The sequence below is a fragment of the Mytilus trossulus genome, chromosome 10 (assembly GCF_036588685.1).
Source record: "Mytilus trossulus isolate FHL-02 chromosome 10, PNRI_Mtr1.1.1.hap1, whole genome shotgun sequence".
Lineage (NCBI taxonomy): Eukaryota > Metazoa > Mollusca > Bivalvia > Mytilida > Mytilidae > Mytilus > Mytilus trossulus.
The window spans coordinates 13,650,091-13,664,519 of NC_086382.1; the positions used below are offsets into that span (position 1 = coordinate 13,650,091).

The 14,429-nt window shown below is 31.4% G+C and overlaps 1 protein-coding gene across 1 annotated transcript in view; it reads left to right on the forward strand.

Annotated features, from left to right (window-relative positions):
- The first annotated feature begins 13,486 nt into the window (after positions 1 to 13,486).
- The window catches only part of LOC134687712 (E3 ubiquitin-protein ligase RNF213-like), a 111,295-nt gene continuing 110,352 nt past the window's right edge, over positions 13,487 to 14,429 (forward strand). The window contains exon 1 of the mRNA XM_063548170.1: positions 13,487 to 13,723. Within this exon, the coding sequence (XP_063404240.1) occupies positions 13,487 to 13,723 (237 nt within the window). The remainder of the gene's footprint in view (positions 13,724 to 14,429) is intronic.

Sequence of the window (14,429 nt, forward strand, 5' to 3'; positions counted from 1 at the left end):
TTGAAAAGAATTTCCGTAGCATTATAATTTATAATCATTGCTTTAATTGCTTTATCGGAACAGAAACATACTTAGGCTGTACGGTGACCTATAGTTGTTAATGATGTTTGTGTCATTTTGGTTTTTTCGTGGATAGTTGTCTCATTGGGATTTGCATGGGATCCTTATTACAAAAATATTTACTTATAGCCCCTGCTGGAATAGTGCTATAAAAGTATATAGAGGGCACTATGATTGATTTCTTTCATTAATTTCATCATACACCTACCATAGTGATTTGATGCTTGCTCTCTTATCCACGAATTTTCTTCTTCAGATCCTATGTCAACTAAAGATGCACTCAGTCCTTCACAATGAGTCTGCATTTAGATTTTTAAAAAGTAATAACAGATATTTTATATCAGCTTTTTAAAAAAAAAATTGAAGTAAAAGTGAGTATTGATAACACACTAGTCGTAAAATTATTTATAAACTAAAAGCATGAGTAGACATTTTGTTGATACATATCTACACACAAAGGCAATGAAAAGAAGAAAAACCACTTCACTCATTTCACATTATTTTCTCCGTCAAAATTTACTTCAAATGCATATACATTTAAGCTTTAGAAATTGCTATATAATATTACTCGTGTTCCATCAAATTACAACCAGTGCTTACAAAAAAACGTTGGGTGGAATAAATTGATGTTTTGTCCAATTTAAATCATTTAGCAGTTAAAGAAGGGTGATTTACGAATATATACGAGTGCTTTATCAAATAAACGTATACGTACGTATTGCTTACTATTAAAGGAAAGATCTAAATGCTGCAAATTCGTATGAAGTCGAAATAGATAAAATTTATCATATTCCGGACTTGGTACAGGCATTTTCTCATCTAGAAAATGGTGGATTGAACCTGCTTTTATACCTAGCTAATCCTCACTTGTGTGCCATTTGCATCAAATTGCATTATATTGACAAGGATGCGTGAACAAAACAAACTTACACAATAGATAAACATGTCAAAATTAGAGGTACAGCACTCAACATTGTGGTGTAATCTTAATCACTATAAAACTAGCAAACATTTAACCACAAAGCACAAAAAGGTACATATCAAATTTAACAAGCCAATTAGTTGTCTTTTTATTAAATGATTTTAAATCCACCATAAAAGATTGAAATATTTTAAGTACTAGTACCGAATACTTACCCTGACAGGCACATGACGGGGCATTAGGTACAATGGTTCAGGAATGAGATGGGTGGCTTCTTTTCCATCAATTAAATGTATGTTTATGGTCATGGTTAGTTAAATGCATAATTTTTCGATGTGAGTTAATATTTCAGCAATCGTTTTTCAATAAAAATTCACAAACATGTACATTTCTGTTTTATAAGGGTGTTATTTCATTTTTCAACACTTATATGAATTTAATTTTTTTTCGTATTTAATCATTTTACTGAGAATGCAACGTATTAAAGGATTTTAGAAAGTGTATATTTTCAATCAAGTTGAAATTTGAAAAATTCATATCCATCCTTACGTCTAAGTGAACACAATTCAATTGAAATGACCTTCACCCAAACAGTCCCATACTAAAAATCAAAACTTTCTGATACGGCAAAAATAATTTATTTCATAAATCTAAAATGTACATTTTCTAACACAATAAATGTTTGTCTTGATCAAACATAACTTTAACTATGATATTCAGTTTTGGGAGTAACTAAATTAATCTAAAATTAATATGCACACATATTTAATGAATAAAGGGTTTGATGTACAGTAGTATTATATCTTAATTAAAGTGACAATTTATGAAAATATCATATAATTTTCAGTTAACTAAACATCATTAGAAATCAAAGTTGTAATTACATATGAACATTTGTTCATTCATTGCGTCAGATATGTTTCAATAGGCGAATTTATTTTGTATGCTTATTTTAAATGCTTCTTTTTTTTACTGTTTTGAAATTCTGCATAAAGTTTAGCATGTGTTCTATCCTTCTGTAGCCATGTATGCTCGGTAGATGTTTGTAATCTAATATTGAACATCGTGCTAATTTCATATCAGTATTGTTTTTCACAAATACAGACCTATTTTAATGTGGTGATCTTTAAATTAGATAATTTGTACTTGTTTTCATTATATTTGTGCTTTTGTTATATTTTATACCGGTATGTGAAATAAAATGTGTTTCCATTATTGATTTTAAATGTCCATTCATGTATGTACATTTCAATATTTTACAGACCCACATTAAATGGAGAGGATAATAACTTAAAATTTTAGTTTGGCCCCTCTAAATGTTCATGTAATTGTCCTAGACCATGAATACATTCAATGGTTGATATGGTTTTGTTATATCTAACTGGTTTATCATATATAGTGAGAAAGAACTAGGCACTGCAAAATTGATTTGATATGCGTATTGAACAAAAAGTTATATAATTATACTTGCAATTTATTAATTATCTATTAATACCGTAACAACGGTTAATCAGTAGGTAACACAAGGTTTTTTCAACATAAAACAAATGTTAATGTATATACGTTTATAGAACAGCAGTAATTAAAACCACGTAAAGTTACAAACAAATATTATCCACAAACCTTAGCGTCATCCCATTTCATATCTTCAATTGGAAAAAAATACCGATGTTTATTGAATTCTCCACCTAAAATTTTAATAAAGGAAATCAATAAATAGAAACGATCTTCAACATGTTTCAAGCAAACTGCAGAAATTAGTTTTTTCGCTTACACTTCACATATTTTTTAAAATACAATTGCTTTCTAAAGTGCTGTATAAAACATCGAAATTTTTTAAATGCTCGCATAAAGTTCCGATGTCATTTTGATACTTTTCTTTTCGAAATCCTGTCTTATTGACTTAACAAAACAAATCTTCTTGTATAAAAATACAACATGAGGTTTACTTTCACATTTCTCAAATAATTTGTTTAAAACACGCGGGGTCAAGGTCTATGAAACAAGTTAAACAATGTTTACTATTCCCGAACCTGTAAGCGCAAACAACACAGAACACCATATTTTGTTCGAGTATCAACAAATAAAGGCACGTGTTTTTTTATACTCGCAAATGTTATTTACGCTTATAAATGTAAAACGCTTAACACCATATGGTATGCACTAAAATCCTAGTTTTCTCTTTAGTTTATGGTCGTATCAATCGTCAGAGGCAATGACAGCTGTTAAAAATTCCTACTCCTTACTCCTTTTAGGAATGTTTTAGTCAAGTTTTCTCCTTTCTGTTGTTTTTCCAATTTCCACCCATTTCAATATGTTTTTGCAGTCATGTGGTGAACATTGAAACCTTTAACAACTATTCTACAGCGGGTTATGTAGAATTTCAGCAAACATACATTTTTTTATTAATTAAATGTAATTTTGCCTGCTATGACATTCGAGACTGGGTAAACAATAACGTTGTAGCCGTTATACTGTGTTGCAAATGACGGTTGCCAAATTTGATTGAAGGGCTTCGATGGCCGAGTGGTACAACTAGTTATTACTGTAACCACTAGCCAACACTGAGGTTGTGAGTTCAAACCCCGCTCATGCGGTTGCACTCGACTCAATTCATAATTGACTAGATTGTCAGTTTTCCTATCGAAGGTCGATTGTTTTCTTCAGGTACTCCAGCTTCCTCCACCAATACAAACTGGCCGCCACGAAATAGTCTAAATGCGGTGCTTAAAAGTGGCATTAAGACACCAAACATCAAAATCTAATTTGATTGAAATAACATTATGTTAAAGTTTTAGTTTAACCGTTACAGTTTAACCGGTTCCATAGCTGGTCAGTTACGAGCTATGGCAACCTGCTCGGTTTCAGTGACTTAAAAGTAATTTGATGGCGTTCAATTGTTCTTAAAAGACCAGACACTGAATTATATATGTAAATCTCTAATGAAGAATCACAATTTTCATTTCTCAGTCGTAAAAAAACAGAAAAACAGCACTTTTTTATTGATTGAAACTTAGCAACGGATTCAAGAAAATGTTTAACGAAGAAGAAAAAAACTAAAAAAATCATGTACGCACGTCAAGAATTCGTGCGTTGTGCAAATTCCACCATGTTTGATTGTCTGAGGAAATTCAGGTATTGGACTTTTTTTTATTCACAAATGAGTACGGAAAGTATGATATGCAATGTAATGGGCACGGAAAACATGATATGCAATGAAATGAATATAAGTTACGAACAAAAACAATTGTTGCGTTTTAAGGTCCGTTAGTATATGATAAGTGTATTTACCTTCATTACAAGAAAACAATACATCCCAGGTACCTGTCGCCCGACAAATAGCAAAATGTCTCCCAATCATTAAATAACCATCTCGGCATTTGTATTTATTTGCCATATCAAAATTTCTATACAATCCAAACCGCTCCACGATTTCAGCATTCGGTGTTGCTGGTAAATCTGTACAATCTAAAAGAATTCCATTTGATAGACATTTTGAACCTTTTCAAGACATCACGCTGGCACCATATCGGGATAAAAAAAACTAACATTTGTACATGTATTACTGCAAGGTGATGTAGAATGTGTGTCGACTTCTCAAGGTGACTAGGACGTCCTTATAAAAACGTAGATAGAATGTTTTGATAATTTTTCAAGATGAAGTTTTAAATATGCTTTTTAAAAAAAAAATAATAAAAAGAATGGGTTTATCTCTCCTTATTCGGCAATGTTGAAAAAAACTAACCTAACAGAAGTATTGTGTTTTTGAGAAATTACAGCTGTTTTCCATATTTTTAAGTCTTAAACAAAAATTATACACTTATCTCAAAATTTGCACATTTCATCAAAGATCTAGAACAAAGTTATCTGTTTCTTCGAAATCAAAAATGGAAAAGACATCCAAGCCGTCTGAATGGGTCTATTACTTTAAAAAATGTAACTGTATGTTGGCGTTAAGCTCAATTTTCTTGGTCTTTAGTCAACATTCAGATTTTTTATTTTTCTTTTATTGTAAAAAAATATCAAATAACATAATAACAGATAACATGATTAAAATTAAGTAGTTTCGCAAGCGCGCGTTTTGTCTGCAAAAGACTCATATGTTAACCTCGTATAAAATAGTTGAAAAAGCCAAAAAAAAGTACGAGGATACCATTATATTTGCACAAATACATCTTTATGAAGATCCTACAATGTCAGTAAATGGTGTGGACCCCTTCAATATTAACAGCCATTTAGTAAAGTTATTTGAAATGTTGTGTTTATTTTCAATAGGATTATATAACTATCAACAACAAAAATTGAAGCAAGATTATTTCATAAGTAATAAGATTTGAAATCTAGCTCTAACATAAAACTTGATTTCTTAATTTGTTTTCTTCATGGTTGATGATCCATGGATGAATACACATTGTTATAACAATATCAATTATAACAGGCATTTCCATAACTGTTTTGGTTAGTGCAAATCAATAAGATCACAGGCCATCTTTGACACACTTCCGGTTATATTGTCATTCAAAATAAAGAAGGGAAAACACACGGTTAACTATCAGCGAATTACACATGAGAATTAAGTTTAAAAAATAGAATATCGTTTCAAGTTATGAATAACTTGAAATTAATGCTTTTACAAATATTTGTTCTACACTTGCATTTTTCCTTAAGTAGAGCATATTTCCCTTGAGAAAAATAATAATCATCATGCATACATATTGGAAGACCTTTATCAAAATAGAACCTAATGAAACTTTGTAAATTAAAGGAAGGTTCATGAAATATAATTGTAAGGTACAAAATTGACACACATTTTCCCTACCACTTCTCTATAAAACGTGATTTGCAGGAATTTATTTTAGCGTATAATCAAGTTTATTCTTATTTACACATGTACAATGCTTGATATGTACATTGAACAGCACATTTACTAATCTAAATCAACTTCAAGTAATGTGTTTATGCTAGTTTGCAGTATTTGAGATTTTCCGTAAAAAGAAATCTATAAAACAAGACTATGTCAATCATTCCAGACATACGAAATAACCTTTAAAACTTACATGCACTGGTACAATCAGAGTTGCCATAGTTTATATCGAAAATGCACTTTGTTCCAGCTGCACACGTATGGTCTGCGCATCCGCCAGCCAAGGACTGTTATGTTAAAGTAAAAAAACAATATACACGTTACATATTTCTCTAAACATTTATATTGTATTTCAATATAATGTTTTCTATTTTTGTTGTCCATTATTTTGTAACTAAGCTTTGAAGGTTCACGCACAGAGATAAAAGTAGTTAATAGTATGCTGTTCACCTGAACAATTACGATGTAGTGAAAGATTAGTGTATTTTATAGATATGTATCAAAATAGGATTACATGAATCTATCTATAAGACTTGAAGTTGTGAGCCATTTATGAGCATTCTTAATGTGTAGATAATTACATGTTAACAATATCAAATTATGCCTCTTAGAATTCGAACATCAGTGAAATCACAATGTGATTGTTTACCAAAGATTCGACCTGTTAGAAAGACCACCCGAATGCAATAACTTCAGAGTAACTAGGACACATTTCACGGACAAAATCTTAAATTATCCTATGGTCAGCTTACCTTATGCCAATTAGATATGTCACTGTTGAAACATGCTGAGTCGTTATCTGTGTCGTTGTCACCGGAGGTAGAGCTTACAATGTCACATAAATTTTTGCTTGATCTGTAATTAATAGATGTACATTCTGCCGTCAAAAGACATTCCTGACCACATTCCAGAAATGTCTTTTCCTGGAATCTTAAAAGAACCCCTGTTTTAGAGCATTTACCCCACTTTTGCATTCCGACGCTGGAAATGCTTGGTTTTTTACATGTATTATCATTCGCCGAGCAAAACTTATTCATATTCAAACCTGTAATATTTCCGAAAAGCATTAATACAGAAATTGTAACAAAACTGTTTCTCCCCTCCATTTTTGGCTGAAAATAATCCGCACCAATATTGCTTCTAAATGTATGGAGTATAAATTCCTTTAAGAATACAAATAATAATGAAATTCAAAAGGCCTGGCAGTAAAGCATATACAGCAAATTGTTGTTTAACGTTTGCGAAGCATTCTGGGGTTAAAATTTTTTTCTAATAGTATTGAATCCCGGAAGAATTAAAAAAAATAATTAAATCATGAATAAGTTACAAATTTCACAACCGTGGAAGCACATAAAAGATATCAAAATAAAAGAGAAAAAAAAATCAATTTACCATTGATTATTATACTTTAATTGCCTCGAGAATCATTAAATTTGTATGAAATATGAGCGTATGATTGTTCAACTTCGTTTAAATTATAACATCGTTTTTGGGTAAAACGTCATTCATATTTCAAGCATTTATCAATATTTCAAAACAAAAACATATTTTGTAACAAAAGTGTAAGTCGTGTATGAACGACGTATCAAAAGAAATTCTTCGAATATTTTGCGCTTATACATTACTATATCACAATCATATGAGTAGATGAAAGATAGACACATTGAAAACAAAATTCATTGTTAACAAGATAAACAGATATCATATTAATTACATTTTCATTCCTGCATGTATCCTCTTCTTTGAAATATGATTGTTCAATTTCAGTTCAATTATTTTCAAATCTCTACAGTCGATCCCTTGTCGTCATTGTTTTTACATAATTCTGTTTGACATATTGTCCCAATTCACGGCTCGTTTGAAGTTTAAATAGATAAAGGCATCAGTAGTAGCCTGCCGTTCTTAAGGCATAAAGCGATTGAGAAAAAAGCAAATCCGGGTTACTAACTTAAACCGAGGGAAACACATCAACTTTAGAAGGATTATTCCTAAACAACAGAAACACCAAAGTGCAACAAAAAACAAACGACACTGCAAGATACACAGAAATAAACAATTAGATAACAACTGCCATTTTTCTGACTTGTACAGGACATTTTAAGAAAAAAAGTGTGCTGAACCTTGTTTTGTGGCTAGCCAAATCTTGCGCTTTCATGGTAATGTAAATATGATCAATGCTTTGGTATATTTAATAAGGGATCTCTCCTATTATCTAAATTATGATTGTGTTATTTGTTCAAAAAGTAAAATCACAAAATTCCTGAACCTCGAGGAAAAGATACAACGGAAAGTTCCTAATTATTTGGCAAAATCGACAGCTCTAGGACATTAAACGAACGGACACCACCTGTAATAATCCTGACTTGGTAAAGGCATTTTCTTTAAGTAGAAAATGGTGGATTAAATCTGGTTGTATATATACTATGAAAGTACTTTTATTCGTGAGGAACCAATTTTCGGGTTTTTTCGTGGATGACCTTATCCACGATTTTAAGTTCCAACGAAATAAAACAACCGTTTTCCAAATCAAGACATGGAAAGATCCCGTATGTAGGTTTTTTTTACTGATAATATGAACTAGAGAATATATAGAATATCGCCAAATCTGAGAACACTATAATAGTAGTCACAGGGAAAACACACCATGAACTATAACTGCAGGCAGGATTGTACCCATTTATACTTTATAAAACTTAACTGTACAACTTTTGATCTTTTGATTCTCATAAAAAATATTTTTGATGGATTAAAGTCAGATTTCGGGTATTAATATGCTATGATAAACTGTTTATTTTATATCTTCATAATTCTCATACGGATGGGAAATAATAGTTTCATGCTGGGCTTGCTTTTGATAAGTATTATTTTATCATTCAAGATACGTTTATAGAATTTGTTTTTGTAACTGTTTTCTTTAGGTGACATGTTTATGGCCTTATTTACACCTTTGATGGTCTTTAATCTGTTGATCACGTTATCTCTGGTAAATTAGTGTCATCACTACGATTTACACCGGTCAATGTTTTCTTTGCAATTTCCTTCAATCCAGACAATTTGTAACCGTTGTTTCTAATGGATGGCTTCAATTGTTCAATTATTTTGTTTAGTAAACTAAATCCACGAATGAAAGAATGAATGAACTATAACTGACAGTCGCATAAAATTCCATTATATTGACAACTATTGTTAACAAAACAAACAGACATAATAGGTAAAAATGTCAAAAATAGGAGTACAGCAGTCAGCATTGTATTATATTCTTAATCACTAAAAAAACAAACATTTACCATGGCACAACAACACAATGACGGGAAGAATATGTACAGAGCCATTCATGTCATTTGAAACATTGAAACACAGAAAGGCATATAGACAAAGCATACAGATTTTAAATCCACCACGAATCATCTTCTTGTGTGATGGTGAGTTTATCTACAGCTACTGTTGATGGATGTTATCACCAACTAAGTAGTCAGCACCTCAATGTTGGCATGAATTATCATTGATATGGTCATAATTATAAAGTACTATTTACAAAAACTCTGAATATTTTCGAAATGTGAAGGATTTGTATCACAGGAATACCAGTAGATTAATTTAGCTTTATTTTGCATACACTTTTGGAGCGTCACTGGTGAATCTTTACGACGAAACGTGCATCTGAAAAACACAATTGTAATAATTTTATCTATGATGAGTTTATTCGTAAAAACGTAATATATGAAGTTCAGTGAAAATGTATTTGATATCAATTTACCAATTCTTGGGCGACGTTTATAATCCAGGTTATTTCTTTTGTCGATCATCGTCAAACATAATCAGCTATTCCTTAAGCAAATGATGTTTACCATTGCATAAACTGACTTAGTATTCAATCTCTGTCCCCACACAATGCTAGAGTGGGGTGAATCTGTGTATGCCTATGTAATACTGACTTGCTCTATTCTGTACATTACCGAGTGTCTGATGCTTTTATTTTCACACATCCCAGATGCATAGGAGTAACAAATAAATCTAATAAAAAGTTTTTCACAAGATTGAAACCAAAGTTCCTTGAAACTGTAGATGTTTGGAATAATTGACCCACAGCTCTTTCTGAGCATACTTAAGCTATCATAAAGAGATATAACCTGTTCACATAAAAAGAATGTTTTAAGTTTAAATGCATTGACATTGGAAAAGACACTCATTATGAAAATATGTTAATAATATTGAATACATTTGTAAATAAAACCATTAAACATCACGCTTCCCTCACGTTCATTTCTATTATTAAATGCATACTTATTTATTCCTTTCAAAACTTATTTCCATTATTGAAGAAGACAAATTATGATAGATATAAATTCTGTTTATACAAACTTGCAGATTACAGTAAGTAAGTTTTATCAAGTCTCAGTGCATTTGATGTCATTTTTATTCAGTGCTGCTACATAGCTGAAATTTCTTACTTTTTATTACTGGACTTTTGCTCTGCTTTTTTGCTGATTATAATATATAGAAGAGAGACGCAAGATACCAGAGGAACAGTCAAACTCGTAGATTGAAATAAACTGACAACGCCATGGCTAAAGATAAAAAGACGAACAGACAAATGATAGTACAGAAGACACAAAAAAGAAAACTTTAAGTGTTATCAAATGCCACTACTTGATATATTTATTTATCTAGAATGCTATTTGGTTTGTTAGTATGATATATCATTGATTGCTGGTTCCCCCATTCAATGCACATAGATATAAAAAAAAAAAAAAAAAGATGTGGTATGATTGCCAATGAGACAACTGTCCACAAGAGACAAAAATGACACAGACATTAACAACTATAGGTCACCGTACGGCCTTCAACAATGAGCAAAGCCAATACCGCATAGTCAGCTATAAAAGGCCCCGATATGACAATGTAAAACAGTTCAAACGAGAAAACAAACGGCCTTATTTAAATAAAAAAATAAACGAAAAAAAAATATGTAACACAAAAACAAACGACAACCACTGAGTTACAGGCTCCTGACTTGGGACAGGCACATACATAAATAATGTGGCGGGGTTAAACATGTTAGCGGGATCCCAAACCTCACCCTAACCTGGGACAGTGGTATAACAGTACAACATAAGAACGAACTATAAAAATCAGTTGAAAAAGGCTTAATTCATCAGATGGACAAAAATACATAGAGGTGTTTCCTGAATGAACATTGACTGTTTAGAAAAAAAAATCCAAAATAAGTTAATCGAATTATATTTCCACATTTTTAAAATTTTGTTTTCATCAGTTTATGTATGAAGCTGCATCTTTTTTCCATATGATATTCGGTTGAAGAGCTCATCAGATCTCATTATTTTCTGTGTTATTGTTAACATATTTCCGACTTTAAATACTTACTTCTTTTGACATATACTATTGATATCTGTATCAGATTCGACCCATAACTTGTTAATTATTGGTTTTATAAATTATGTTGAAAACAAAAGGTCCTGGAATGTTATAATATTCAATCAACAACATCGTTCTATATATGAGTTATACTGTGAACGTACTTTTGTTTGTGGATATCAAATTTTGGTGGATTGAGCAAAAGGTACATATTCATTTGTTATTAAATTTATGAATTTTCATATGCTGATGGAAAAAAATATTATGTAAAAATCCCAACTGAAACAAAGATTCTTGAAAATAATCATGAGTTGTTCTTTATCATATCTGATAACATTTATTGAATTCTTAAATAAAATAATTGCTATCAGAAATAAGCTAGTTATTCATTTCTGAATAACAACTGTCTCTTGAAGAAAATTGCATTTTAATTGTTACACACATGTAATAAGAAATTGTGCCATTTATTAACCAGAGATTGAACAATCAACAGATTAACTATCATCAAAGGTATTTTAACATTTGGCCAAAATGATGTCATTTCATGTAAAAATTTCATAAGGGTTCACCCTCCTTTTTATAAATTTGGTAAGAAAAAATAAAATTTCATGTGGGAATAGGGCGAAAACTTATGCAAACAAAAGATTATTAACATACTATAAAACAAATATTAATTTTTCAGTCCCCCCCCCCCCCCGCGCGGAATTAGTTGAGAAGACATTAATATTTTTCAGGGGTTGACAGGATACACATAATTATATTTATCAAAGTTGTACATATATCGATGATAGTTTGTTATGTTTGGTAAGGTACGACGTGTTTACGCTATTTAAAGATAGGTCTGTTTGATTGGATATATAAAGTATGCGGGTAGAATTTCATGCACGGGTGGTTTGATAGTAGTTAAAGTCATTCAAGTCATTGCAGTCAAGTGCTCTAGATGCTTTCTTCCGAATTCTTACAATTTTATACATTCAACCTAGTATGGAAAAATCTGGAAGTGAAGAGAATATTTCTAATACGCGTAGAGAATACCTTCTGCAACTGTTACAAGTACGACTGGCCGTAATTTTCGTGCCTACTAGAAAAACAACACTGGACCTAAATCCACAGACATCTGCTTTGGTTGTCAGGGGTCACTGGAGAAGAAACTGTCCAAAGTTTAACAACCCAACAAGTTGCGGACAAAGATATGAATGATAAGTATTATTTTGATTTTGTTGACAATGATAAACGTTATTTAAAAGAACAGTTAAATACTTTACAACTGGATGAATATGAACAATCAAATTAGTGTACAACCAGGTAAAAACATTTCGATTATTGGAAAAAATAGAAGCAAATTCTTATGTATTAAACATTATTTCAAACGCCTATGGCATTTCTTTCTTTTATTATAACAACATCAGTATTTAGTAAAAACAATAAATTTACTATTGATATTGCATAATTTGTATCACAAGCTATTGCTGATCTTTTGGTTAATGATTGTATTGAAGACGTTAAAACCAGACCTCATGTTATAAATCCGTTAACAATTTTGACACGTTATTTGCCTTTTGTTAGTGCCCGCTTTTAGCCGGGGTCATCGGCAAAGTAATTTCTATGACGCCTGTCATAGGTAATGTAACCAGATTAATGACTAGAAATTTGTATAGATTGATTGAGTCACGTGTTTCATGGGACCATAGTTTTATCTTGAGGTCACAAAGGTGAGTTACAGTTTTGAAAACATGAAATTTCTGCTTTAAATTCGAAATGCTTTTCAGAGCATACAATACAATACAATACAATATTTTATTTTTTCAAAATGAAAGGGCCCAATAAGAGCATAACATCCAAAATAACAACATGTCATAAACATAGTTATTAAAGAAACATAAAATAATAGTTCAAATGCATGAGGAAAGGGTCAGTGGTCAAGGGGAGATAATTTTGCTAGTATAATGTTCCATCTATAATAATGTGTATTCGGATGCTGGCAGTTTTGCCTTTGAAATTTATTCTTGTCTATAAGTGAATCAAATTTTCTTTTCATAAAAGTGGACTGGTGGTAGGACAGGATTAAGTTGTCATGGAGAGAAAAAAAGGCTTTTGAATTATTTATAGATACTTTTCAAGGTCAGTTATCCATGCGGGAAAGTCTTACAGTGGTTAACGAACAGTAAAAATTGTGTAGGCATAGTGGAGTCAGGTAGTGGTAAAAACGAAATTAGAGTTTGGTGATGTCAATATTTTCTAGTTGTGTAAAGAATTCTATTAATATGGATATTGAATGGATACCCAGAGATAAAAATGTTAAAGCAGATGCTACAAGCAAGGTTTTTGATTTTGATAATTGGGGGGTCAGTGTTGACTTTTTTGAAATCATAGATTTTATGTACATGTATGGACCTCATTCAGTTGATAGCTTTGCTGACAGTGATAACACGAAAATTCAATTATTTAATTCTAGATGTTATACACCAGGTTCATCAGGTGAAGATGTCTTTTCTGTAACTGTAAGGAGTACAACAATTGGTTGGTCCCCCTATGCATTTAGTATGTATATAGTTATTAAACATTGTATTGCGCCATTTTGGCCTTTGTTATGTCAGAATAATTTGTTATGTCAAACTTATATGGCCGAGATGCTTAAATTCAAGGATACTAAAGACATTTCTATTCATGATACTAAAAAGAAATCATTGATTGGTTCAAATGATTTTAAATTCACTGTACTTGCTGTACGCATTGTGAATTTATATTGATATAATTGGTTGATTTTGAATAATGATAAAAATGCATTACAAACCATCTTCTTTTTTTTGTGTAGTTGGTTATGGTTAAGGTATTTTCTACTGAACAGTATTGTCTAGTATAATATCATAGATATGCCGCTTGGCTAGAGTAACGCTTAAGATATGCCGCTTGGCTAGAATAACAATTAGACATGCCTCTTGGCTAGAATGACAGTACAGATTTCCGTTTGGCTAAAATAACAATATAGATTGCCGCTTGGCTGGAATAACAAAACAGATTGTTGCTTGGCTAGAATAACAATACAGATTGCCGCTTGGCTAGAATAACATTTCATTTACAGATTGCCGCTTGGCTAGAATAACAATGCAGATTGCCGCTTGGCATGAATAACAATATAGATTGCCGCCTGGCTATAATGACTATATAGATTGCCGCTTGGCTTAAATATCAATTCAGATTGCCGCT